General features: G+C 34.3%; 1 protein-coding gene across 1 annotated transcript in view; it reads right to left on the minus strand.

The window, feature by feature from the left end:
- Nucleotides 1-374: 374 nt before the first annotated feature.
- The window catches only part of SLCO4C1 (solute carrier organic anion transporter family member 4C1), a 63,033-nt gene continuing 38,252 nt past the window's right edge, over nucleotides 375-25,155 (minus strand). The window contains exons 4-13 of the mRNA XM_060091827.1: nucleotides 21,507-21,603; nucleotides 19,845-19,966; nucleotides 18,777-18,889; nucleotides 16,192-16,336; nucleotides 15,632-15,827; nucleotides 9,821-9,974; nucleotides 5,994-6,184; nucleotides 4,427-4,491; nucleotides 2,918-3,055; nucleotides 375-505 (exon numbers count right to left, since the gene is read on the minus strand). Of these exons, the coding sequence (XP_059947810.1) occupies nucleotides 375-505; nucleotides 2,918-3,055; nucleotides 4,427-4,491; nucleotides 5,994-6,184; nucleotides 9,821-9,974; nucleotides 15,632-15,827; nucleotides 16,192-16,336; nucleotides 18,777-18,889; nucleotides 19,845-19,966; nucleotides 21,507-21,603 (1,352 nt within the window). The remainder of the gene's footprint in view (nucleotides 506-2,917; nucleotides 3,056-4,426; nucleotides 4,492-5,993; nucleotides 6,185-9,820; nucleotides 9,975-15,631; nucleotides 15,828-16,191; nucleotides 16,337-18,776; nucleotides 18,890-19,844; nucleotides 19,967-21,506; nucleotides 21,604-25,155) is intronic.

Below are 25,155 nucleotides of genomic sequence, written 5' to 3' on the forward strand. Positions count from 1 at the left end.
CACTTTGTTTTTAAAATGTAAACTTTTAACTAATCATTGGTTTTATGTTTCTAGTATAGTTTATTAGTTGGGGATTTCGTACCTAGATGTATCTCTGTGTGTATATGTGTGTGTGTGTGTGTGTGTGTGTGTGTGTTTTGAGGCTTCTGATGGGCCTTGAAGGCACAGGTCTGTTCCTTATATTAAAACAAAACCAAATTAAGAGTCCATACATATACAGAAAACACATTTAATTATAGAATATCAATTTTTAAAATATGATTGTCCATATTGTATAGTTAATGCTACAGTGACTGTGTATTCTTACAGATGGAGGCCAACTTTCAATCTTCTTTTTTGCTGTTTTACCCGTCATGCCCTGCTCTGCTGAGATCTCATTCTAATGAAACCGTAGTCACAACTGAATTCTGATTTTGAAATGGCACATCCATGCCTAATGGTGGCAGTTTATACAAAAAGACTGCAAGCCCAATGAAGAAAACGGTGATAATTTTACAAGTAACACCTAAATATAGAAACAGATATTAATCATGCATTTGGGCCTTTAATTATTACAAAAATTAATTCTCATTGAAAAATTCTTCATGAGTAGAAGCTCACTACTTAAAGAGAAGTATATAAGCAATTAGTTTTTTTTTTTTTTTTTTTTTTTTTTCGGTATGCGGGCCTCTCACTGTTGTGGCCTCTCCCGTTGCGGAGCACAGGCTCCGGACGCGCAGGCTCCGGACGCGCAGGCTCAGCGGCCATGGCTCACGGGCCCAGCCGCTCCGCGGCATATGGGATCCTCCCAGACCGGGGCACGAACCCGTATCCCCTGCATCGGCAGGCGGACTCTCAACCACTGCGCCACCAGGGAGGCCCTAAGCAATTAGTTTTATGTTTTAAATTTTTAAAACTTTAGTGAGAAAGTTGATATTCTTCAATGGAACATCTATCCGTAATTCAATGAACTAGTCCTTATTTTCTTTCTAAACAATGAAAATGTAAAATAATTATTCTATTTTTGGTTACAATAATACATTCTCAACCAAGGAAAAATAGCTTACGACATCCTTGAACCTGAATAATAAGTTGCAACATTTTCATGTCCATGATGAAAAGTAATTCTAAAAATAAAAAAGGCTTTGGAGTTCTTAAAAGAAAGCCTCTATGGGAATATATAACATTCAATACTCTTCACAGGCTTCAATTTGTCTTCAAAGAACTCTGATTTTAAGCTCAGTTATTTGAAGAAAAACTAGTTCTGGTCACAGTACAAGCATCAAAGTGCCAGCCAAATACATTAAATGACCTCACAATATGGTTTTTGCAGTAGCTAATTTGTGTTAATCATTAACATTTTACTCAAACTGTGTATTTGAAAAACAGGAATACTCACTGTGCTAAGCATTTTTAGATTTATAAGAAGAACAATTACATAGGTACTACTATTACAATGTTCTTGGAATATTTAAAGGTATATATGTTTTGGGGAAAAAAATTCTCATATTCACTACAGAGTAGGTAAAGGAACAATTCATTATCTATATTTTTTGGTCAAAAAGTGCAAACAGGGCTTCCCTGGTGGCACAGTGGTAGAGAGTCTGCCTGCCGATGCAGGGGACACGGGTTCATGCCCAGGTCCGGGAGGATCCCACATGCCGCGGAGTGGCTAGGCCTGTGAGCCATGGCCGCTGAGCCTGTGCTCCGCAACGGGAGAGGCCACGACAGTGAGAGGCCCGCATACCGCAAAAAAAAAAAAAAAAAAAAAAAAAAAAGTACAAACATAATCAATTAAAAAAAATTTTTAAGCATAAAAATACACTGAATAAAAAATGTTTTTTAACAGGTAAAAGTGATGGGAAGATTAATTTTGCCTATTCTAGTCAATATTTATCTTCTCATTATTTTGCTAGATATATATATTTATTTCATCAGTGGATAATTTATTATTCTGTCATTATAAATTCAGACAGCATACTATGGATTTAAACACATGTAGGAGAAACAAGCTATCTTGATACATGTGTGAAAATGATCACACCACAATCACAATGAAAATCACACATTATTTTAAATACACACACACACACACACAGTTGACTCTTGAACAACTCAGGGGTTAGGGGCACCGGCAACCCATGCAGTCAAAAATCCTCATATAACTTTACAGACTGCCCTCTGTATTTGCGGTTCCAGATGGCGAATTCAACCAACCCAAAGACTGTGCAGTACTGTAGTACATATTTATTGAAAAAAATCTGCTTATAAATTGACCCGAGCAGTTCAAACCCATGTTGTTCAAGGGTCAACTCTGTATGTGTGTGTATTTATATCTAGAATTTCTCTATTTTTAAATACTCTAATTTCTTAGGTTGTTCTTTTAAATTTTATCATACTCTTTCATACTAGATGCATTGATATATTTCCTTATTCTTAATTTTCATTGATTGCTTAACCAAGACTATGGAAGACAGACTACCAAAGGCAAAAAGGGTTAAACATCATGGCCAACCTTGTAAATGATAAAAAGGTTTCTTACAACGTGCCTTAGAGCCAGAAAATACTTCCCTACCTCAGCTCTATGTGCTTTTCAAAGCCCAGGTGCCTAAATGACAATCGTTTCAGTTTCTTAGAATTCTCTTTTAGCTTTTTGTTATACTTTCCAAAAAAAGTTTGAGAGAAGTTGTTAAAAGAAAATTATATGATATGTGATATGATGAAAGCTAAAATGTTACTCTCTTCTATTTTAGACTGAGCCTCGCAGACTCCAGGTAAGACCTTTTATAATAAGCTATGATAAATGATCTCGGCTTCAGGACTATAGGAATCCAAAAGCATGGACTGAACATTTCAAAACCTAAGTAAGTAACAATAAGATTTTTTTTCTCTTGACATAATCCATTTATTCTAAAGATATCAAAAAGTCTCCACTTACTTATGGCCACTAGCATATAGGCCATCTTGAAGTTACTATAAATCCAGCAAGCTCCTTTAATTCCACATTCGTTGATATCCCAGAGAATACATGTGCTGTCTATTGTGATGCCAAATATAATAGGCCCAGGTATTGTGCCTAGAAGAATTACATGTGAAATACACATAAGTGAAGATTATAGTTTATAGTTACAGCTTTTTTATATATGATTATGTATATATTTTATATAAATAAAAATAGGTATTAATCTGCCCATATGCAAATCAGTCAGTTCATGTACAAGTAATAGGAATATAAAGAAATGCAGACCAAACATTCTAAAATGATTATACATATTATATATTTCTAATCAATTCAAGAAATTATTTTAATAAACATCTCTGTCATGTATTGGGTTAATATTTAGTTGAGTAAATATTCTAATTCACTGCTTTTCTAATTTAGTAAATGTCTTTGAAATTAGCTATTATACTTTTAAAAAATCAAAATAAATTATTGATGCACAGAATAAGTCTCCTAAACTACAGCATATATATTATGTGTGTGTGTGTGTGTGTGTGCATGTGCATGTAAACTAATGTGGGTGTGTGAGTATACATATTTATATATATATATATATACATACATACGGTGACATAAATGTGCATGGGAATGTACATATGTACATGCACACAAACATTCACACTAACATGCCTAGTTCATCATTAATTGTGCAACTATGGGCAAATCCCTGAATCTCTCAGGTCCTTAATTTACTCATCTAAAAAATTGAAAAGTTGGTCTAGGGGATCTCTTAATGTTTCCTGCTTTTGATTTTTATTTTTATAACTAATCGTAATATTATGTGTATAATATTATACGTAAAATTATACACACATATAATTACGTGTAAGACACGTTTCTGCCTTATTATTCTTCCTACATCTGGAACCTTAAAAATTTTCTGGCATAAATTATTTCTTCCATCAATTCTTAACTAGACACAATATTCACAGCACAGTTTTTATTGAAACATATAAATTCATCATTTTTCAATGCTAATGTAACATAATTATGTCCTAAATGGAGTTAAATACAGGGAGGAAAAGGAATTACAATAGTTATAAATAAGATTTTATCATAATTTATGTTGGTGATAGGTTTTATATGAATAGAAAAAAAATTATGTCTTTTACTTGCTCTATTAGAAATGTGTTGATGATCATATGTTATATTTTAAATAAATACAATATACTCTTTGGGGTTATATTTGCAACAGAATTGGTAACAACAGTTAACCAATCAGGTAGGTGAAAAGTAAAGTCATTATTTTCCTATGTGATATATAAATACTACTACATATTGAATAGTGAAAAACAGCTCTCTTCAATGACAATTGCAGAAACTAATTGCAGTTCCACTGCAGTTAAACTAATTGTTTTCTTGGCACATACTGTAAGTGAATAAATCAATAACAGTAATGAATAAAAATAACCAACAGTTACCAATACATTAAGAAAAATGGCATACCTAATAATCGAAGCAACATACACTGTATTCCCAATGCTAGAGACCGCTGCTTTTGATTAACACACCTGGATATATTAAATGCATATAAGACAAAAAATGGTTGTATAGTATATTTACTCTTTGAGCAAATTCATTCTTATAACAGCTTAGCATTTCTAGATTAAAGCAAATACTATACACATAAAATAAACAAATTATTTATAACAGCTTATATACGGTTCAAACTTTCTGGAATTATAAGAGAAGAAAAATGTTATCTCAACTAAAATACTGCAAATAATAACAAAAAGGAGTCAAATGAGTTTTAACAAATGTATTGAATATGTATGAATTTTAGCAAATGTAAAGAAGAAAGGACATTCATTAACAAGACTTCTATTTGACTATCCCATAAGTTACAAGTCATATGGCTTAAGTTGCAAGCAAATAATTCTTATTCTCTTATTAACTTTGAGACAGAAATCATACCTGTAATTATGGTTACAAATTTGAGGTAGTGTAAAACAATTTCTGATGCTCAATTTGATTCAACAATAATTCTTTAAGTAATAACTCTCAGAGATGAATGAGACATGATGTTGGCACACAAGAGAGTTAGATGGGAGATAGAAGAGATCGAGTAGTCTTTAAAAAAAAATATGTAGGTAAAAAGTGATATAGATGTAATAGGTGTTATGTTAACAGACTACTTAATGTTTTTAGACAAAATCTCTGAAGCTTCTGTTTGTCAAAAAGTATGTGAAAACGGGCCTCCCTGGTGGCGCAGTGGTTGAGAGTCCGCCTGCCGATGCAGGGGATACGGGTTCGTGCCCCGGTCTGGGAGGATCCCATATGCCGCGGAGCGGCTGGGCCCGTGAGCCATGGCCGCTGAGCCTGCGCGTCCGGAGCCTGTGCTCCGCAACGGGAGAGGCCACAACAGTGAGAGGCCCGCGTACAGCAAAAAAAAAAAAAAAAAAAAAAAAGTATGTGAAAAAGCAGTGAGTATCAAGGAACAAAAATTGAAGACAGAAAAGCTAGTTTGTTAGGAAAGATATCGAAAGGCTGATGAGCTTATGGAAGGGCAAATAGGAAATATTTTTACAAAGTGGTGTGGAAGGAAGAAGAGCCAATGAAAGCACAAAACACTGAAGAGCCAGGGGACAGCCAGCATATTTTACTGTTTACAGGAAGGTTTAATATCACAGCACCTACTGTATAAGACAGAATGCACATCATTCTGATTCTGACACATGTAGAATGCACTGCCATTTCCATCATACTCAAATGCAAATGATTATAACTCCAGCTTACAACCGAAGCCTCATGAAAGAAGCAGAGAAACTAGCATGGAGTACATGCCAAGTAGGCAATGTTAAGACACTTTCACAACCATGATCTTATTAAAGCCTCAAACATCTTGGGTTCAATGAGGTAGCATTCCCAATGCCACAAAACTAATGATCTTCTAAGGGCTGAATTAATTTTGGAACCAACAGTCAATATAAACCCCAAATAAATCCCTAAGTCCATTTTTTTTTCATTCAACATGTTGGCTTAGGGATGGCAAATTTCACAATATAACACATACCTTAGGATAGACACAGTTATAGGAGTAGCAGCCATGAAGGTAAAAACAATTGCAGCAAAGAAAATGCCAAGGAATACAGGCAAGTTTTTACATTGACTTGAACACTTCCCAGCTTGAGCTTCAAAACTAAAACTTGATGGAGTAGGTGTTACTTCTGTTTTTCTTTCAATACATGAACAGTTATAATATACCTGGAAATATTAGACATAAACACACTAAAAGTGCTTATCGTCAAAACATATTTTATCATTGCAAATTATGTGAGTTTTAGACAGGCAAACACTTACACAGCCTTAATTCATACACATCAAATAGTGATGAGAAACAGTAATAACCCTTAAGAAATCAAGCAAGTAAAAACAAGGGGTCATAGTTACAAAGTAGAATAATCTGTATTTGACTTTTGTGTCCATTATTTTAACTTGTAACCTGTTATTGATTCATGTCTTATAAAACAAATTGACAAGAATATAACAATTAGATGATCTCACACATTCTAGGCTGCTTTCAATAGATCACAATTGTTCAAATAGTTTTCCTGCTAATTTTCTTCTTTTCCATTATTAGGACACAAAGAAAAGCATGCATAGTGACAATCTCACTATCTATGCTAGTTTGAAAGAACTAACACTCTAATTTTAACAATTGCCACAGTAAATTAACTAATACATTACAAGAGTTTGAGGAAAAAAAAACTACTTTCAACTAAACCTTTTTACTATAATTTTCTGAACTTTTTGAATTGTTTTACCAAAAGCAAACTGGATCCTTCTTAAGATGACATATTTATGATAATCAAAAACTAGAAGTTATTATGTTATCCTGAAGGCTATTTTTTATTAACATATTAACTATTTAATATATATATGCACATATATGTATATATATATATAAATTAATAATATGAAATGTTGGAAAGTAACATGTTTAAAAATCACAAGTATTACTTTTGTAGGAAAAGAGTTCAGGTATTTGAAAAGTTAGGCATAATCATTTTTTAAAGGCTTTTTACATCTCAAGCCCATCCTTACTACAAATCTTTTTATATGTTTAAGGCCTCAATAAAGTCAGAGCAGAGCTAGAGAAGTCAAAGTGAAGTGGTGCTTTTACTGTCCCAAAGGCCAGAGACCACTGGTACTGTTCAGGAAAATCAAATATGCAGGTGACATTCCTAAAATGAAATATTACATACTCAGCAATCCGATATGTCAAATAATGAAATAAAGTAGCCTTTAAAAATTTTAAGAAGGAAAACTCAAAACAGTATTTTGTATCTTAATGAAGCTTTACAACTCTCTTACATAAAAAAGTATACATTTGCCTATAATATAGCTAGCTGCTAGTCAACATCTGTTTTTGTAGTTCAGATCACTGGTAGGAAATATATTCTATTACTGTGAACAAATGTGAATAGATTTTTATTACATTATTATCAATGCATTTGCCTATCTGATATATTTCATTAAAAAATCCTGTGAAAAAATGAGTTGTTACATGGACTAGTTGCACATAAAAAAGCCAGGTCAAATAAAAAATTTGGAAGTCAAAATAACTTGCTTTTCTGAAACAATCCCTAGAAGACAATTTATTGTTTAAAATAGTGATGATAATATTTGGTGACAAATACAAATATCGAATTAACCATGTCAAAATAACCAATACCATTTCAAGTGTGCTCTGGGTATTAGATTTTTTATTTATTTACTTATTTATTCATTTATTTTGGTTTCCTTGTGCAGGACGGTATTTGTGTCTATACATTTTGCTATGTGAGTAAAACCCTTCCATTAATTTAATTCCTTGTCATAATCTTCTAATTAGAGTTAGTCAATAGCACTTATTGATTGATGATATTTTATAAACAGGAAAATGCTACCTACTTATCTGCCTCTCAAAGGAACAGTTTACCTTTACCTATGATATGTATTATGCTCACTTGTGGAATCTGATTCCTTATAACTGACACGAACACCTAATTTTCTCAATCTGTTTTGAAACTAAAGCAACCCCAGATGTCCACTGGTTTGAAGGTATGGTAATCTTTCATTAAACTTTCACAGGAACTTTATGGTAGTTATTTAGTTAGTTTTACTCCAAGGATTAAAACTGCACGTCAACCAAGTCTATTAAGTCTGCTATGATTCACCACTTATTTTCTGGCATATTTTCAATGTTCTTAGACAACTATTTTTATATCTATAAGCTAGGTTATATGAAAAAATATGTATACTGTTTCTCACATTCTGTTTTACCCCTAGCTGAAAGATGAAATCCTACATCTCTGTTGAGATAAATGTTCAATGTATTTATTACATACAAAATCATTAAAGATACGTATACATATGTACAGACATATATTTATGTGTGTATATATGAACATATAAATGTGTATAACCACACACACACATACAGACATCTGTTAGCTCTAAACGAAATCTGAAGTACTGTTACAGATAATTTCAATTAATGATTTCTATTTATTTACGTAAAAATCTTTTCTTGCAATCTTAAACTTATCTTTATATAGGAAAAAGAATGCCATTTCACTAATACATATTTCAAATATCCAAGATTGTGCTGTTTTTTCATATAATTCTTATATACCTTATTCATTGTAGTCTCTATGTTTCCCTCAGGTCTTTTTAAAGTTATCACATTATCTATTAATGCATAACATTACCTATTATGTACTACTAGTAATGTGAATATTATTTCTTCCCAGGCTATTAAATTTAACGAAGATAAAATCTTTAGAGTGTAGATGAAGTACAACAAAATTCTATTGGATTTTCTTAAACCATTTAATTGTATTAAAAAGAAATCATATTTAGGTAAACTGATATGCATTCTTTTTTTAAATTTTTATTTATTTTTTGGCCGTGTTGGGTCTTTGTTGCTGTGTGCAGGCTTTCTCAAGTTGCAGCGAGTGGGGGCTACTCTTCATTGCAGTGCACATGCTTCTCATTGTGGTGGCTTCTCATATGTCGAGCACGGGCCCTAGAGTGCACAGGCTTCAGTAGTTGCAGTGCGTCGGCTCAGTAGTTCTGGCGTGCGGGCTCTAGGGCACATGGGCTTCAGTAGTTGTGGCACACAGGCTTAGTTGCTCCGCAGCATGTGGGATCTTCCCGGACCAGGGATAGAACCTGTGTCCCCTGCATTGGCAGGCGGATTCTTAACCACTGCACCACTAGGGAAGTCCTGATATGCATTCTAATCCACAACTAAAAGTAAACTTGCATTTGAGAATGGATTAGTGGTTTATATATTTTTTTAATGTGTCCATGGTGTATCAATTAAAAGCAACAAATATTTACTGTGTTTTTATTATATACACTGTACTCAGTAAGAATAAGAGAAGTTCCCTGACTTCGAGTGACATAAAGTATAGTTGAGAAAAAATAAAACAATGTAAAAAGGTAAATAATATTCCACTTCTATAACAGAAGTGATGTTATAAAGATGTATATGAAGAACTGCTCAATTGATTTTTCAACAGTAATTGAACGTGAGGTATAAAGGAAGAAGGATCTTTTTCATATGGAGTGGTCAGGGGCCTTTTTTTTTTTTAATTAAGGTAAGAACACAACAAATTTTAAGTGTACGATGCATTATTGTTGACACAGGTACAATGTTGTACAGCAGATCTCTCGAACTTATTCATTTTACTTGACTGAAACTTTATGCCTGGCTTCTGAATGGAGGAGGTGGGCCAGGAAGGAAAGACTAGGCACAGCATAACACCACTAGAGGGATAAGGAAGGGCATCAGAAATACACAAACATACTGCCTCATTAAGGTAAAGGAAGTAAGGTAAAGACACAAGTTACCTTTGGATGTCTTTTGGAAACAGAATTTGTACAACCTGCATAGCAGGGAGAAAAATATTGGATTCCATTTTCTCCACAGATAGGATAATAATATGATCGCAGGCAGTTACAGTTGGCATTACAAGGAGCGGTCAAGTTTCCCAGTTCTCCTGTCCTGTCAACAATAAATAAAAGATGGGTAAATTATCTATGTTATAACTTTTAATGAACAGTTCATAAGTATTTTTATATCTTGCCATTCAATCATTTATTCACTCACTCAACACTTCATTTAATTACTGAATAAAACAAACAGAATGTCTGCCTTTTCACATAGAGCTTAATTAACTTCTTGTGGAAGAGACAGGAAGTAGAAACAACAGCTATATTTTATAATGTCTGTCAATGATTTAAAAAACATAGGCAGGGGCTTCCCTGGTGGCGCAGTGGTTGAGAGTCCGCCTGCCGATGCAGGGGACGCAGGTTCGTGCCCCGGTCCGGGAGGATCCCACATGCCGCGGAGCGACTGGGCCCGTGAGCCATGGCTGCTGAGCCTGCGCGTCCGGAGCCTGTGCTGTGCAACGGGAGAGACCACAACAGTGAGAGGCCCGCGACCGCAAAAAAAAAAAAAAAAAAAAAAACAACATAGGCAGAGTAAGCAAATAAAGCAGTTTCTCATTTGGTACTAGATAATTCTTTTTTTTTTTTTTGGTGTGGGGTGAGGGAGGGCTGGTTCTGTGGGTTGTAGGATATTTAGCAGCATCCCTGGCCTCTACCCACTGGATGCCAGTAGCATCCCCTTAGTTGTGACAACCAAAATGTATCCAGACACTGCCAAATTTCCCTGGGATGTGAGTGAAATTTTAAACCTGGAAGGATGAATACAGTTGTAAACTTCAGCATACTCATTTTATCAATGGGAAAACTGAGTCCCAGAGAAATTAATTTACTTTTCTTTCTTTTCCAAATATAATAATCCTGGTTCCCAGGCTCGGTGTTGTTCCATGCTGCCTCTTAATAGGAGGAACATCTTTTAAAATATAAAGGGTTACCCTAGGCAAAGATACTTCTCCAATCCCTTATTTATTTATTCATTAAACCAATATATATTGAGCAAGTGCTAGGCCCTATGCTAGGTATTGGGACTACAAAGCTGATAAGACAGTCGCCATTCTCAAAGATTTCACAGTCTAGGAGTAGAGTGGACACAAATTTATACACTAATATGGTTATAGACTGTGGTTATAGATATCAACAAAGTGTATTTTATATATCTGCACTAAGGAATGACACTTAAAACAAGCCAAAGTTTAGATAAGAGGGTCTGAAGGAGCATCTGCCTGAGATGAGTCTTAAAGAATGAGTAAGAGTTAGCTGAGTAAATGGGGAAGGCGAAGGGTACTTCAGAGAAGCTGATCAAAGTCAAAAGTTGAGAAATAGCATTCTATATGGAGAAATATGAATGATGTCTGAGGCAGAGAGTGATAGCAAATGTAGTTGGAAGAGTCATGGACCAGATTGTTGAAAGTCTCATGAGCCTTGAGGCTAAGTTAAAGCTAATGGGCTTTAACTTATTTTGAAAAGGTAATCAAGTATTTTAGACTGAAAAGTGGCAATGTGAAAAGTACATTTTAAAGAAATAACCCTAGGAGTTATACAGAGTTTGAATTTGGAGGAAGGGGACCAGTTACAATACCCTAGGCAATAAATTATGATGATGTGTAGGAGAACTTAAATAGAATTTTGATTAAAAAAAACAGATTTGAGAAATATTTGGGATGTAGAATCAGTAAGATTTGGTGTTTGGTTGACTGAAGATAGGAACAGGATGGAAAAGTCAAGAGTGACTCCTAGTGTCTAACTTGGCATTTTGATAGAGAACTAGTTTTGGGGAAGAGGTGATGGGTATGGTTTTATACATATTGAGATTAAGAGTCTCAAATTTGGTGAAGAAATCTGGCCTGGAGCCAGGTATCTTAATATCCATTTGCATATACATGTAGCTGAAACTCTAAGAATGATAAGATCAACCATATAAAGAGTCGAAGAATACAGAGAGGTCTTGGGAGTTCATTTATTTCATGAATACGTAATGAGCTCCAATCATTTGCTAGACTCAAAGTGGTGGAAATATATCTAAAATAAATAAAGAAATAGAGATAAAGAAAGAGTAACGAAGGGAGGGAGGAAGGAAGGCAGGGAGGGAGGGAGGGAGAGAGGGAGGCGGGGAGGGGGAAAGAAAGGAAGGGAGGAAGGGAAGAGGGAGGGAGGGAGGAATAAAATTCCCTGCAACCATGAAGCCAAGTTTCTTGCACTGGGGATCAAAAACAGTAAATGAGCGATGTATCTAAGTATCAGAAGATAATAACCGCTATGTTGCAAAATGATGATACCTAAGGAGTAAGTGGAAAACAAGAAGCTCATGAAGGAAACAGATTAAAGAGAAGAATATAAAACAAATGGGGAACAAATCAGTAGGGAGTTTGAAGGAAAGGTGATCAAAGAATAAATTTTAAGTAATTCATCTCTCTGCTTAGGGTCTCTGTCTTCAAATCTATTCCACAGGCTGCTGCTAGATGTCTTTATCAAGCATGATTCCATTCATGAAAGCAATCAGGATAGTCTCTGCCCACATCTAGTTTACAATATAGATGTAGAAATAAGGTGACAGAAAAACTATCCCTGCAACTCTAGAAATAGCCTCTACATGATAATTTTTAAATTAAAATTTTCCAATATATAATCCCCATATTACTGATAAATGATTACTAAGAACATGAAAGTTTGAGACAGTCTGAGGCAAACTACAGTAGAAACAAAGAAATATAGAATATATTCTTTATTATCAAGGGTTAATCACCTTAGCCTACACATTTTCTAAAGGTTTATTTCATAAAGGGGAAACTATTACCAGGAAAATAGCCAGTGCTTGTGAAGTTTATTAAATTTTCTTAATATATACATATTATTTTTTAAATATATAAAATATCTTAAATTTTAAAAAATTGAATATTAAAAATATTTTAAATATATCATTTTGATTATACACAAAATATATTTAATAATTTAAAAAATACACATAAATGTGTTTATGCATACATATATGTATATATGAGAAACATGTTTATCACAAATATCTGAATTTAAACATTAATGTCTTATTTGAATCCAAACTTATTATTCTATAATTATGTTTCTACAATAAGCAAAGATTTCCCTAAATCTACTGCAACTCCTTGATAGACATGCCTCTTTAAGGCGCTGTTTCAGATAAGCAATGAAATTCTAGCTATAGGCCAGATAGGGAAAAAATACTGTGTGTACTTACTACAAACCCTGCATCTTCACAACCTCTCTTTCTCCCACTTCACTAAGGAGGTATTTCTTGAGCTTCTTTTTTTTTAATTAATTAATTTATGTATTTTTGACTGTGTTGGGTCTTCGTTTCTGTGCAAGGGCTTTCTCTGGTTGTGGCAAGCGGGGGCCACTCTTCATCGCGGTGCACAGGCCTCTCACTGTCGTGGCCTCTCTTGTTGCGGAGCACAGGCTCCAGACGCGCAGGCTCAGTAGTTGGGGCTCATGGGCCTAGTTGCTCCGTGGCATGTGGGATCTTCCCAGACCAGGGCTCAAACCCGTGTCTCCTGCATTAGCAGGCAGATTCTCAACCACTGTGCCACCAGGGAAGTCCTCTTGAGCTTCTTAGTCTGTTCTTTCATTGTACTTTTTCTTATACACATGTTTCTTGCATAAGGTTATTATGACTAAGCTAATGTCCATGATGTGGACATTTTAATATGCAGGGCACATAGCTAAATTAAGAATCTGGGACCACAGAGAAAAATGATCTGACAATTTCACACCTCCATTGTGACTTCAAGCCTTATCTCTTTATTAACAGAATCTACATACACACACACACACATTCCGTGTGTGTGAATGTGCGTGTGTACGTGTGTATACTCACTTTCAGTTTTTTTCACCACTGAGAATGTGTATGTAATTAAGCTCTGTCTCTATGTCCCAGACCTTGATATCTCTCGATGACCAGCCCCCACATGCACCTCGAACTGACACCACCTCACTTGCTTTCCCTTCTGATTAGGCTAAGGCCACTCATCTAGTAGTGACTCTTGTTTAAGGTAGAAAATATCAGATGGATTCACATCCACATCATCTGTGCATCAAGGTGATAGAGTAGTATTAAACTATCCAGAAGTTTCTGTACTTCTAAAAGGAACATACAAAAAAAGTGGTTTCTTGGGGTACATTTGGGTGAAGTTTATAGGTGTCAGTCAGGTTCTGCACAACTTACCTCTATCTATCTTTCGACCTTTCCAGGTGTCTTTCTACTATTTCCAGACACATGACCTAAGCACCATTCAAACTGGTCCCTGAATCTAGCCTTCATTTTCTAGCATTTATGCTTTGGCTTAACATATTCCTTTGCCATTCCCTCTTTCCCAAATATTTCTCTCTCAAGCTTTTTGTATACTTAGAGGATATTTTAGCCCTATTTCTCTATTATGCCATGAAGCCATTCCTAAATCTAATTAAAGAAACTGAAAAGCTCTTTTAAATTCCATAGCCTTTTATATCTCTCACCACCTAATTCATTGTTCATTCACTGTTTTGTTTCCCAATCTATCCTGCTACCCTGGAAACTCCTTTAGAGTAGGAATTTTGCCATAAAAGTCTGCCAGAGGAAGCAGTCGATGAATTGTTGAACAAATGTAATGGAGCTGGACTAAACATTGCTTTCGAACATTTTTCATTAATATAAAAGAATGACAGACATGAACAGTAGCTACAAATCATGATAACTGTTACTGGCAAACTTTTCAAAACAAATTTTTCCCTTTATTTAGGTTATCTGAATGACATATTAATACAAAATTAGAGAGTCCTTGACCTGGAGCACCATCCCCTTTAACAGTCTCAAACACATATATTCAAACAATTAAAGCAGCACCGTGGGCCATAAAATACACTGCTATGCAATGTCCTAGAGCCTGATCCTCTATTATGGCTTAGGATTTCAAAGCAAAACAAACAAGGCAAAGAAAAATAAAATGGTCAAACCAGTTATAGGTAGAAATATGTTTACAGGTCATAACAACAAGAAGTTATTTATTTCTCTATAATAAACATGAACTTCTAAAGTAAACACAACAGTAATTAGTACCACCTAGTTGTAGCTTCATTTTAATTTCTCTGCTAGCCTATTTTCAATCCATCTAATAAGAGACTTTCACCATAGAGAGTTTTAAAATTTAAATCAATAGGAACATATAATGTGAAATTCTCCCTAGGATGTTGAATCCATTACGGACAAAGATTCTGTAATATTAATCTTTGTAGCCCTGAGAATAGTACTCAGTACAGAATAGTTGTTTCTTAAATTCTTTCTGAAAAAATATCCAACTGTTAATATGATATCAATTATTGAAACTAAAAATAAAAACTACATATTCTTTTTTTTTTTTTTTTTGCGGTACGCGGGCCTCTCACTGTTGTGGCCTCTCCCGTTGCGGAGCACAGGCTCCGGACGCGCAGGCTCAGTGGCCACGGCTCACGGGCCCAGCCGCTCCGCGGCATGTGGGATCCTCCCGGACCGGGGCACGAACCCACGTCCCCTGAATCGGCAGGCGGAATCTCAACCACTGTGCCACCAGGGAAGCCCAAAGCTACATATTCTTACATAGGAAAAGCAGTCTTCCAATTTTTTTAAAAAGCCAATTTCTTATCATTTTATTTAAGAAAGCATATACTTGGAAATACACACATAGTTTATTACTCTGATATTAATATCAAAAAGCAGTGAAATATATTTACCCATTATATGATTCAGATACACCTGCAAATGGCTCATTTTCACAGTTGGCATAAACAAATACAAAAGTCAGTGTAAGTGAAGTTATAGACATGAGCAAAGCAAACTTCATTATGTTTTTACACGTCATTTTGAATTTCGAAACAAGGATACCACCTAAAATCTGACCAAGAGCAGCTCCGGGAATTAAAACAGTCCCTAATGAGAAAGAAGACAGTGAGAAAACATACACGTATACTCAGTAATTTATACCAACAATTGGAAAACATCAAAAACAAGTAGTACTTGAGTTAACATTTATACTAAGTAAGAGATTAATAAAATTAATGTTTTGAATATTAAGATTAATATACATTTGCTTTAGCTCTGTATATAGCACTTGTATCTCTCAAATTCATACAATAGATTGTCTAATGTCAGAAAATTGGAAACTTTTATCAAAGTCAGTGTAAAGTTTAAACTTCAAGGAGTGGGTTATCCAAAATTTTATGCTATTTTAATAAATATCTAATGTGGTAAAGTAAGATTATTAGATTAAGCTAGAACAAAGAAAATGTTTTACCTGCAAGGGTAGCTGCAGAGCTGGAAGACAATCCAAACTGATTTTCTATAAATTTAGGTAAAAATGTAGCAAATCCAGTAGTAACTAAGGCTTCTGAGCAAGTTGATAGAACTAAACACATAAAGACAGTATTCCTCATCAAATTCTAAAGAAAAAATACAGTTCACCAAATGAATAACTATGATTATACTGCAAAATGCAGCATTAGAATGGTAGGTACCATGATGAAATAGCACATTTTAAATACACACAATATAATTATTTGTAAAATTTCAGCATTTTCTTTAGCACAGAAGTATAAATACTGATCACTAATAGTTTTATACATACAATGTTGAGAAAATTTATACATGGAGCACCTAGAAAATTGACAGATGATTAATCAGTAGGGTGAATGTGCCTTGATCATATGCAAGGGACTAGGGAAAGGAGGTAAAAGCTGGCTTGGAAAGTTCTCTTCCCCAGTCTTACTATATATCTCCATACAATAAATCTACCCCATATTCGATTTTTTTAAATTGTGTTCTGAATCCCTGTGTCCAGTAAATGAAGAATTGACTGTGAGCAAAGATGAGAGTGGTCTCTAAGTATCAAACTTTTGGTATTGCTCCACAAGTATTGCTCTCGGTAGTTAAGAACATTAGGTATAGAGTTAAGCAATTTTCAATAAGGGTCTATATTGCTGGAGTTCTCAGAACCTTATTAATCTACCAGAGGGGAGTGTAGAGATTCAGTTATTTCACAATATTTAACCATAAAGTGAAAAACCAGAAAGTATAGTTCTAGAATATTCAATGCAAAAAAATTTAATAAAACTGAGCAACAGGGGCTTCCCTGGTGGTGCAGTGGTTTAGAGTCCGCCTGCCAATGCAGGGGACGCGGGTTTGTGCCCCGGTCCGGGAAGATCCCACATGCCGCGGAGGGGCTGGGCCTGTGAGCCATGGCCGCTGAGCCCGCGTACCGCAAAAAAAAAACCAAAAAACAAAAAAACTGAGCAACACACACACACAAAGAAGTCACAAAAAGGCAAGATAAGGGATTTAGAAGTCAGAGCCAGATGATCGAACATAAGAATAACAGTAGTGACAAAATGAAAAAAAATACCTGAATGAAGAAATGCAATAATTTAAAAAAATAATGAGTAGGGGCTTCCCTGGTGGCACAGTGGTTGACAGTCCGCCTGCCGATGCAGGGGACGCAGGTTCGTGCCGCGGTCTGGGAAGATCCCACATGCTGCGGAGTGGCTGGGCCCGTGAGCCATGGCCGCTGAGCCTGTGTGTCCGGAGCCTGTGCTCCGCAACGGGAGAGGCTACAGCAGTGAGGGGCCCGTGTACCGCAAAAAAAAAAAAAAAAAATAATAATAATAATAATAATGAGTAGAAAATATTTAAGTTTTCAGATTGAAAAAGATAATGGACTCCAAGCAAGGATTAATGAAAAATGATACATATTTAGGAATAAACTAGTGAATTTCCTGAAATCAAAGAGAAATGAAAAAATTTACAAATTTGCAGATAGAAATAACTAAGAATCACATTAACTTGAAACTTCTCAACTGCAACATATTTAACTAGAAAAGAGCCAAACAACATCTACAGACTACTAGAATTAAAGAAGTATGATCTGAAAGTATCCATCCAGTCAGAAATATCATTCTGACATTCAAGGATACTTAGATGGCATCCTATCTGAGAAAAACCAGCAATAAAATGCTGTATCTATAGAGATCTGAATCAGAATCAAGATCTCAAAGCACGAGAACATAAGGATAAAAAAAGCATTGGTGAGTAATGACTCTTGATACATATAAGAATTTATAAAATAAATTAAATAGAAATATATGAAATAGAACAGAACTACTATAAAAGAAAATAACAGTAATTAGAATTAAAAATTATAAACAATCTCAGCAAAACACAAGAATGTGCCTGTACGGAAGAGGAGGAAGGAGAGTTAAAAAGTAGGGTGAATGGAGTAAAAACATTTTAAGGCTTTCATTTGAGGAGGAAAAAAAATGAAAAGTAAATAAGTTCATATCTTGAAAAGGTAAAATTATAAATTCCCTTATGTACAAAACTTTTATGATGCTAAATAGAAAGAACACTTCTCTGCCGAGTTCAATAAAACAGACCATAACACTTTTGTTTCTTTAACCTCAAATTCAAAACAAGTAACCACTAACCGCCACTCCTTTCACAAGGGAAAAATATTGGTTTGGCATTCTCAAAAACATATTTACAATTCAATGATAATTGATCCATCCATTACACAAGGGAAATGGCATGGGATAATGGACTACATGCTAATGAGGAACCACTGAATATTGATATTGCCAATAAGATAACTCATGTTCTTCCAACCAATCTACTCTGGACTAGTTTTCATTTACTCAAAGCACAATACAATTAAATCTGAAGAGGTTTTTATAAGAGCTAGAACTATAGTAAATAAGCAAGCAAGAGTGCATTATGATAATATTTGTGTGTATGGATATGCTGTTTACATATATTTGTAATATATACATATATCTAGATATGTATGTGTGTATAGTTGTGTGTGTGTGTGTGTGTACAGTGTTATTTTACCTTTAGAGCAGCTGGAAAATCTTTAAAACTTTGTCCAAAATTCCCATCTGTATGTTGTAAAGAATTACTCTGATGAATCTGGGAAGTTTTTCCATCTTGAATTTCTGCTGTACCTAAAAAAATAGTAAATTTACCCGCTCTATCTTCTTGCTTTCTAATGATTCTTTCTCATCCTTTATGCATTAAACAAAGAATGTTTAAAGCTTTTCTCTTCTACTCTAATTCTAACATATTTTTTAGATGAAATAATATTTACTACCTATTATCATGTCTAATTTTTAATAATAGTACCGTGAATAAATCTGAGAAAACAGTCGATACAGACTGATAAGTTGGATGGCCCAGGGTAGAAAGAAATCAATGAGTCCATCTACTTCTACTCTGCCTACTTTTCTTCTGCCCATTTCCAGAAGTTAATCATCTATCCTGTTACATCTATTCTGTTATATATAACAGAAACAACTAAATGCCTTCAGCCTGGAGAAAAATACTTCTATAGATATGTATATGAACCACATGATTATAAAGAAACAAAATCTCACAGAGAAAGGAATAGATATTCTTTTCTATTAATCTTTTCTTTTAGGACAGATTTTTAGTGTTGAAATTTGGTGAAAATAAGTATACAAAAGCATGACTTTGGTGACAATTAAAAAAAATACTTGTACTATCATTAACAAATAATTAACATCAATAATTTAAAGCCGATTGGCTCTTGAAGTTACTAACTGAATACAAACTAATAGTTTAGAAGATATTATATCTCACATAAACATAAAGCAAGATTCCAGATAACACATAAGATACAAATTTAGTATTTAATAAAGAGGTGAATATGTACAGTTTTATTGGGTATTAAATGAAAATAAATAAAAACCATGAATATTAAGATTGTTACTCAATATTTCCTAAAATAAAGACAGATATTCAAAAGTTTGCATAGGCAGACAACTGAGATTCTATTAAAAAAAATAGTGAATTTTCTAGGGTTCTTAGTAATCATGTAGAAAGCAACACTTGGCCTAGAATTGGAATAAGACTCCCTGGTTTTAAAGAAAATATTTTTACCTGGTAAGTGTTTTGGAAAGCAAGAAAAAGGTATTATCAAAGACCAGGCAAAGAGCCAAGACATAAGAAATCCAATCCACCATGCCCCCAGCCATCGTGGATCATCCTCAGTGATATCAATGCTATATGATAGAAAAACAAGAGGTAAAAGTCAACTCTATCTTGTTAATTAAAACTCAGTCACGATAATTATGTAATTTATAATTCAAATGCATATATAGAGAAATATTATTATATTATCCAAAATTTCAAGTGGAGCCATTTTGAAGAATCACAGTGGATAGCAGGCATAAATGAGAGCTCTAAGAATAATGATTTACAAAGTATTCCACATGGCAAATATAACACAGAAGTTTTAAATATTTAATAGTAAATATATGTATGTTGACTATTTGAAAGCATGCATGGAATTTCTGAACATTCTTTATCTAACTTTGGCTACATTTTTCTTCTCTGAATATTATAATATATAGTATATATATAGAGAGAGAATACTAAATACATCTCACAATGAATCACTGATTTTTGTTCAAAGCCTATACACTATGCCCCAATTGTGGCATTCATTTGAATGTAAAATTCTTCTTAAAGTGATAATATATTAACAGTTTGTTATAATGGTTGTCATATTTTTATATCAACAGGCTCTTCCCCCAAACACATCATTTCTACAACTCATTTCTCTCCACTGAAATTAAAACCCAGCTTTCTGTTCAAGGGTTTCCTCTGTACACCTTTTTATACAGTCTCTAAAAGATTAACCTAGGGCTACAAACATCAGTATCTTTGTATTGTACCACCTTCTGAAATTTTTTATTAACCTATATTCTCTAAAAGATTAACCTAGTCTCTAAAAGATTAACCTGGGACTAACAGCTAAAGAACAAATCACATACTGTGACCACATTTTCTTATTCATTGCTCACAGGCATGCAAAAGACTGTGCAGTTACAATAAAATGAGAAAATATGGCCTCAGCAAAGGCCACTAACTTCTCTATTCAGGAAAAGGAGAAGGTAACTCAGTGGGTAAGAAGGGGGTTTTGGAATCAAAAAGATCTACTTCATTTCATGCCTTGGCCACTTACCAAGTTCTGTATCAACTACCTTATAAGATTATTAAGAGGATTAAATAAAATGGCATGTAAAATTACGTTACACACAAAACCTATGTTGTCTAGAACACAGTATGGGATAAACAAACATTACCTATTATTATCCTCCAGTGTTACAGTTGTTAAAGCTGAACAATTGTGATCTCTATATTATCAGAGCTACTATAGCACTTAGTCTGAGAATCATAAACTCTCGAGACTCTTCAGGCTATCTACCTACAGCTAAATCTACTGAAAGCATAACTAATTTTAAACTATTATTTTTGAACAATGCACAGGGTACTGGTTATGTATTTTGAAAAATTTCACCATCTAACTACTAAGCATCCTTATTTGTAAATAAATACACTATACCAAGAGATGGTGTGGCATTAATTCATGAAGCAATGCAGCCAAAATAGTACATAAAAATTGTGTGTATTCAGTTTTGTTTCCTGAAAAATCCCTCATGATATTCTGAAGAAATATTATAAAAATATTCTGTCTATGGTACTAACATGATTAAAATAATATAAATCTAAATAAAAGAAAAATAGATGTTGCCTTGCCTTTGTCCCAAATCAACATCAATGTACATGGTTAGCAACTGTCCTCCCAACACATAGCCAAGAGCAGGGCCTAAAATTGACATGGAATAGCCAATTCCTAGAAAAAGAACAAAGACAATGAAAATGGTCATCTGTGGAACTTTGCTTTGAATGTCTGACAAGTGAAGAAAGAGAAATATTTTACTATAGAAAAACAAAATGATTAGAATTATATGAAAATTACACATATTTGTCAAGGAGCTTAAAATACATAATTCAATGTCAAATTTTTTAGACTACAATAATGATGGCAACAAATCCAATAATTATAAATTTATGAAAGTTATATCATGTTAACTCACAGCAGGGGTAGTTCATCTACTATTACCCTTTGTGAACAGTGATAGTAATTACTGGCTACAATTCTTACGGAAGAAAACAAAGTGAAATGAGAAGGCTTTTATACTCTGTACACATTCCAAAAGCATTCTATGGCAGCTGATTTAAAACCTGGATCTGGTTCATTAGTCTGTTTCTTAAAAGTAAACCATTAAACTCCTTCTCTTAGTGAATCTCCCATTTTAACTTGCAACAAAATTAAACTGACCTTATTTCTCTGATATTTAAAACTTTGCCATATATAACTTTTTACTTTTTGTTAAAAAATTATGCATACATCAGTATCTTCATATACTACCACCTTCTGAATTTTTTTATTAATTACTGAGATTCTCCTTCTCATACATAAAAGAAAAGGAATATACCATACACAAAGTGAAGCATGCATCAATGGTAAAAATGACTTATGTACTAGATCGAGGCTCCAAAGTAGAGGTCATTCAAGATGATCTGAAAACATATAAGAACTTTTATTTATCTATCAACTACCCTAATTTATATTATAACTATATTTTTGAACGTAAAAAATGTATTGGTAGAAAATTTTAAGTATATAATTTATAAATAAGTGTGTATATATATATATATGATTCATGCTCAAAAAATTTTATAGCTGAAAGTACATGATTAAAAATGCTGGCAATCAATGATTCCCAAATTATCTTTGGTGATGGATCCTTTTATAAATTATTTCCAAAAGGGTTTAGACTGATACATTTGTAAGGATACCTTATAAGTTTTGTGGAAGTATAAAATTGCTGTAGGGCTTCCCTGGTGGCACAGTGGTTAAGAATCTGCCTGCCAGTGCAGGGGACACGGGTTTGGGCCCTGGGCCGGGAAGATCCCACATGCTGTGGAGCAACTGGGCCCGTGCACCACAACTGCTAAGCTTGTGCTCTAGAGCCTGTGGGCCACAACTGCTGAAGCCCATGCACCTAGAGCCCATGCTCCGCAACAAGGGAGGCCACCACAATGAGAAGCCCACGCACCACAATGAGGAGTGGCCCCCACTTGCCGCAACTAGAGAAAGCCCATAAGCAACAATGAAGACCCCACACAGCCTAAATAAATAAACAGATCTATTAAAAAGAATTGCTATAAAAGTTTCTAAAAGTTTATTTTCATTTTTTGACTTTCTTCATGTTGGCACGGATCTATGTAATTCACACTGAATAGCACTATCTACATCACCTGCTTTCTCAGTCCTCAGCAATTACTCCTTGGTTAACAATAACCAAGGAGTATGTTCACATACGCTTTGTGTATGTTCACAAATATGTTCATAAAAGAAATATATCAAGAAAACAAAGAATTTAATGTTTTCAACTGATGAAAGGTGAATTTGCTATGACCCCAAAATTAAAAATTCTGGTAATGGTGGATGGACTATGGTAGACTAGCATTTCCAACCAAATTGCCCACTAAGAAAAACTTTTAAAAACGGTAAAAATTATTTTTAAATATAAGTCAGATAAAAATAGTGAAGGACCACTGTGTTAAGATTCTTAAGAAGAGAGAGATTTAACAAAAATTGGGACTGATTTTTTTTCCTGGGTACGTTGGCTAATTCTATAAGAGGCACTGAGAGGGTAAACTGTCCTTTGCTAGTCTCTAGGAAGTAGGGAAACAAAAGTTGCAGTTTAGGGAGTAGAGCTTATAAACTTTCCCTGTCCTACATTTTAAGTTGGCACCTACGAGGCTATACTCTAAAAGCAAGGATGAGTTAGAAGTAGACTGGCTCACAGAGTAAGTGCAGTTTAGCTTCAAATAAACTCAGTCCCTGAAATTAGATAAAGGGCATCCCAGACTGTACTGTTCCCATGTACGACAGAGGTTGGAAAGTTATTAAAAGACACACAGAGTGATTCTGAAAAAAAATTCTAGAACTATAAAATGCATTTGTCACAATAAAAATGAAATGGATCCACAGCAGATTACTTAGAACTGAACTGAGTATTACTAAACTGGAAAATATATTATTAAATCAGTAAATATTTATCAAGAAGCACAGAAAAAATACAGGATAGGAAATACAGAAAAGATAGTAAAGGAGAAAGAATACATTAAAAAAAAAAACAAAACCCACAAAGGCCTACCATACATGTAATTGGAGTAACTGGAGTCCCAGGAGAGGAGACAATAGGGCAGAAGTTATATTAATAATCATAGGAAATATTCCAAAACCAATGAAAAATATCAAACAATATATTCGTGAAGTCATATAACTTCAAAACAGATGAAATAAATGGAATCTTGCACCTATACACTCATAGTAAATAAAACAAATGAAAATCAAATACAAGAAAAGAATCTTAATAATGGTAAACATACATAAGAAACAGTGGAAGTGAATACAGTAGAATAGCAATTTTAAAGTACGGAAAGAAAATTAATGGCCAACTAATTATCTATTCCCAGTGAAAATATTCATCAGGGAAAAGGGTAAAAAAAACCTAGATGAAAAACTAAGAGAACTCATCACAAGCAGATTGTTCCAGTAAATTAACTCAAGACTGTTCTTCACGTTAAAGGAAAATGATCCCAGACTGAAACTCAGAGTAGCAAAGGAAAGAAGAGCAATAAAAAAAGGTAAACATGTTTATAAAAGTGGATCAATATTTTAAAATAAAACAATAATACTTATTTCAGGAATTTAAATATAGAAGGGATTACAGTACACAGAAATAACTGAATAAATGTTGGGAAAGGAATAAATTTAAAGGGTTTTAAGACTTATGTGATGATTAGGAATGTGGTAAAATTATCAATTAACATTTGAATTTCATAAAATCAAGTTTGCATATAAAGTAATTAGCAGATGAACAGTAAAAAAGCATATACCTAGGAAGTTAATGGAGGGGAGAAATGAAATAATAAATATTAAATTATCAAAAAGATAGGAAAAAAGGGCAAGAAATAAGAGTGTAGAGCAGATAGGAAGCACATATTAAGATGAAAGATTTAAACACAAAATAACATTAAATGAATTTAAAAGTTCAATTAGGGCTTCCCTGGTGGCGCAGTGGTTGGGGGGTCTGCAGGGGACATGGGTTCGTGCCCCGGACTGGGAAGATCCCACATGCTGCGGAGCGGCTGGGCCCGTGAGCCATGGCCACTGAGCCTGTGCGTCCGGAGCCTGTGCTCCGCAACGGGAGAGGCCACAACAGTGAGAGGCCTGCGTACCGCACAAAAAAATAAAATAAAAATAAAGAAAGAAAGAAGGGAGGAAGATTTTGGAAATGGGGAAATGTACACAAATATAAAAAACATA

This window comes from Mesoplodon densirostris, chromosome 3 (assembly GCF_025265405.1).
Source record: "Mesoplodon densirostris isolate mMesDen1 chromosome 3, mMesDen1 primary haplotype, whole genome shotgun sequence".
Classification (NCBI taxonomy): Eukaryota; Metazoa; Chordata; class Mammalia; order Artiodactyla; family Ziphiidae; genus Mesoplodon; species Mesoplodon densirostris.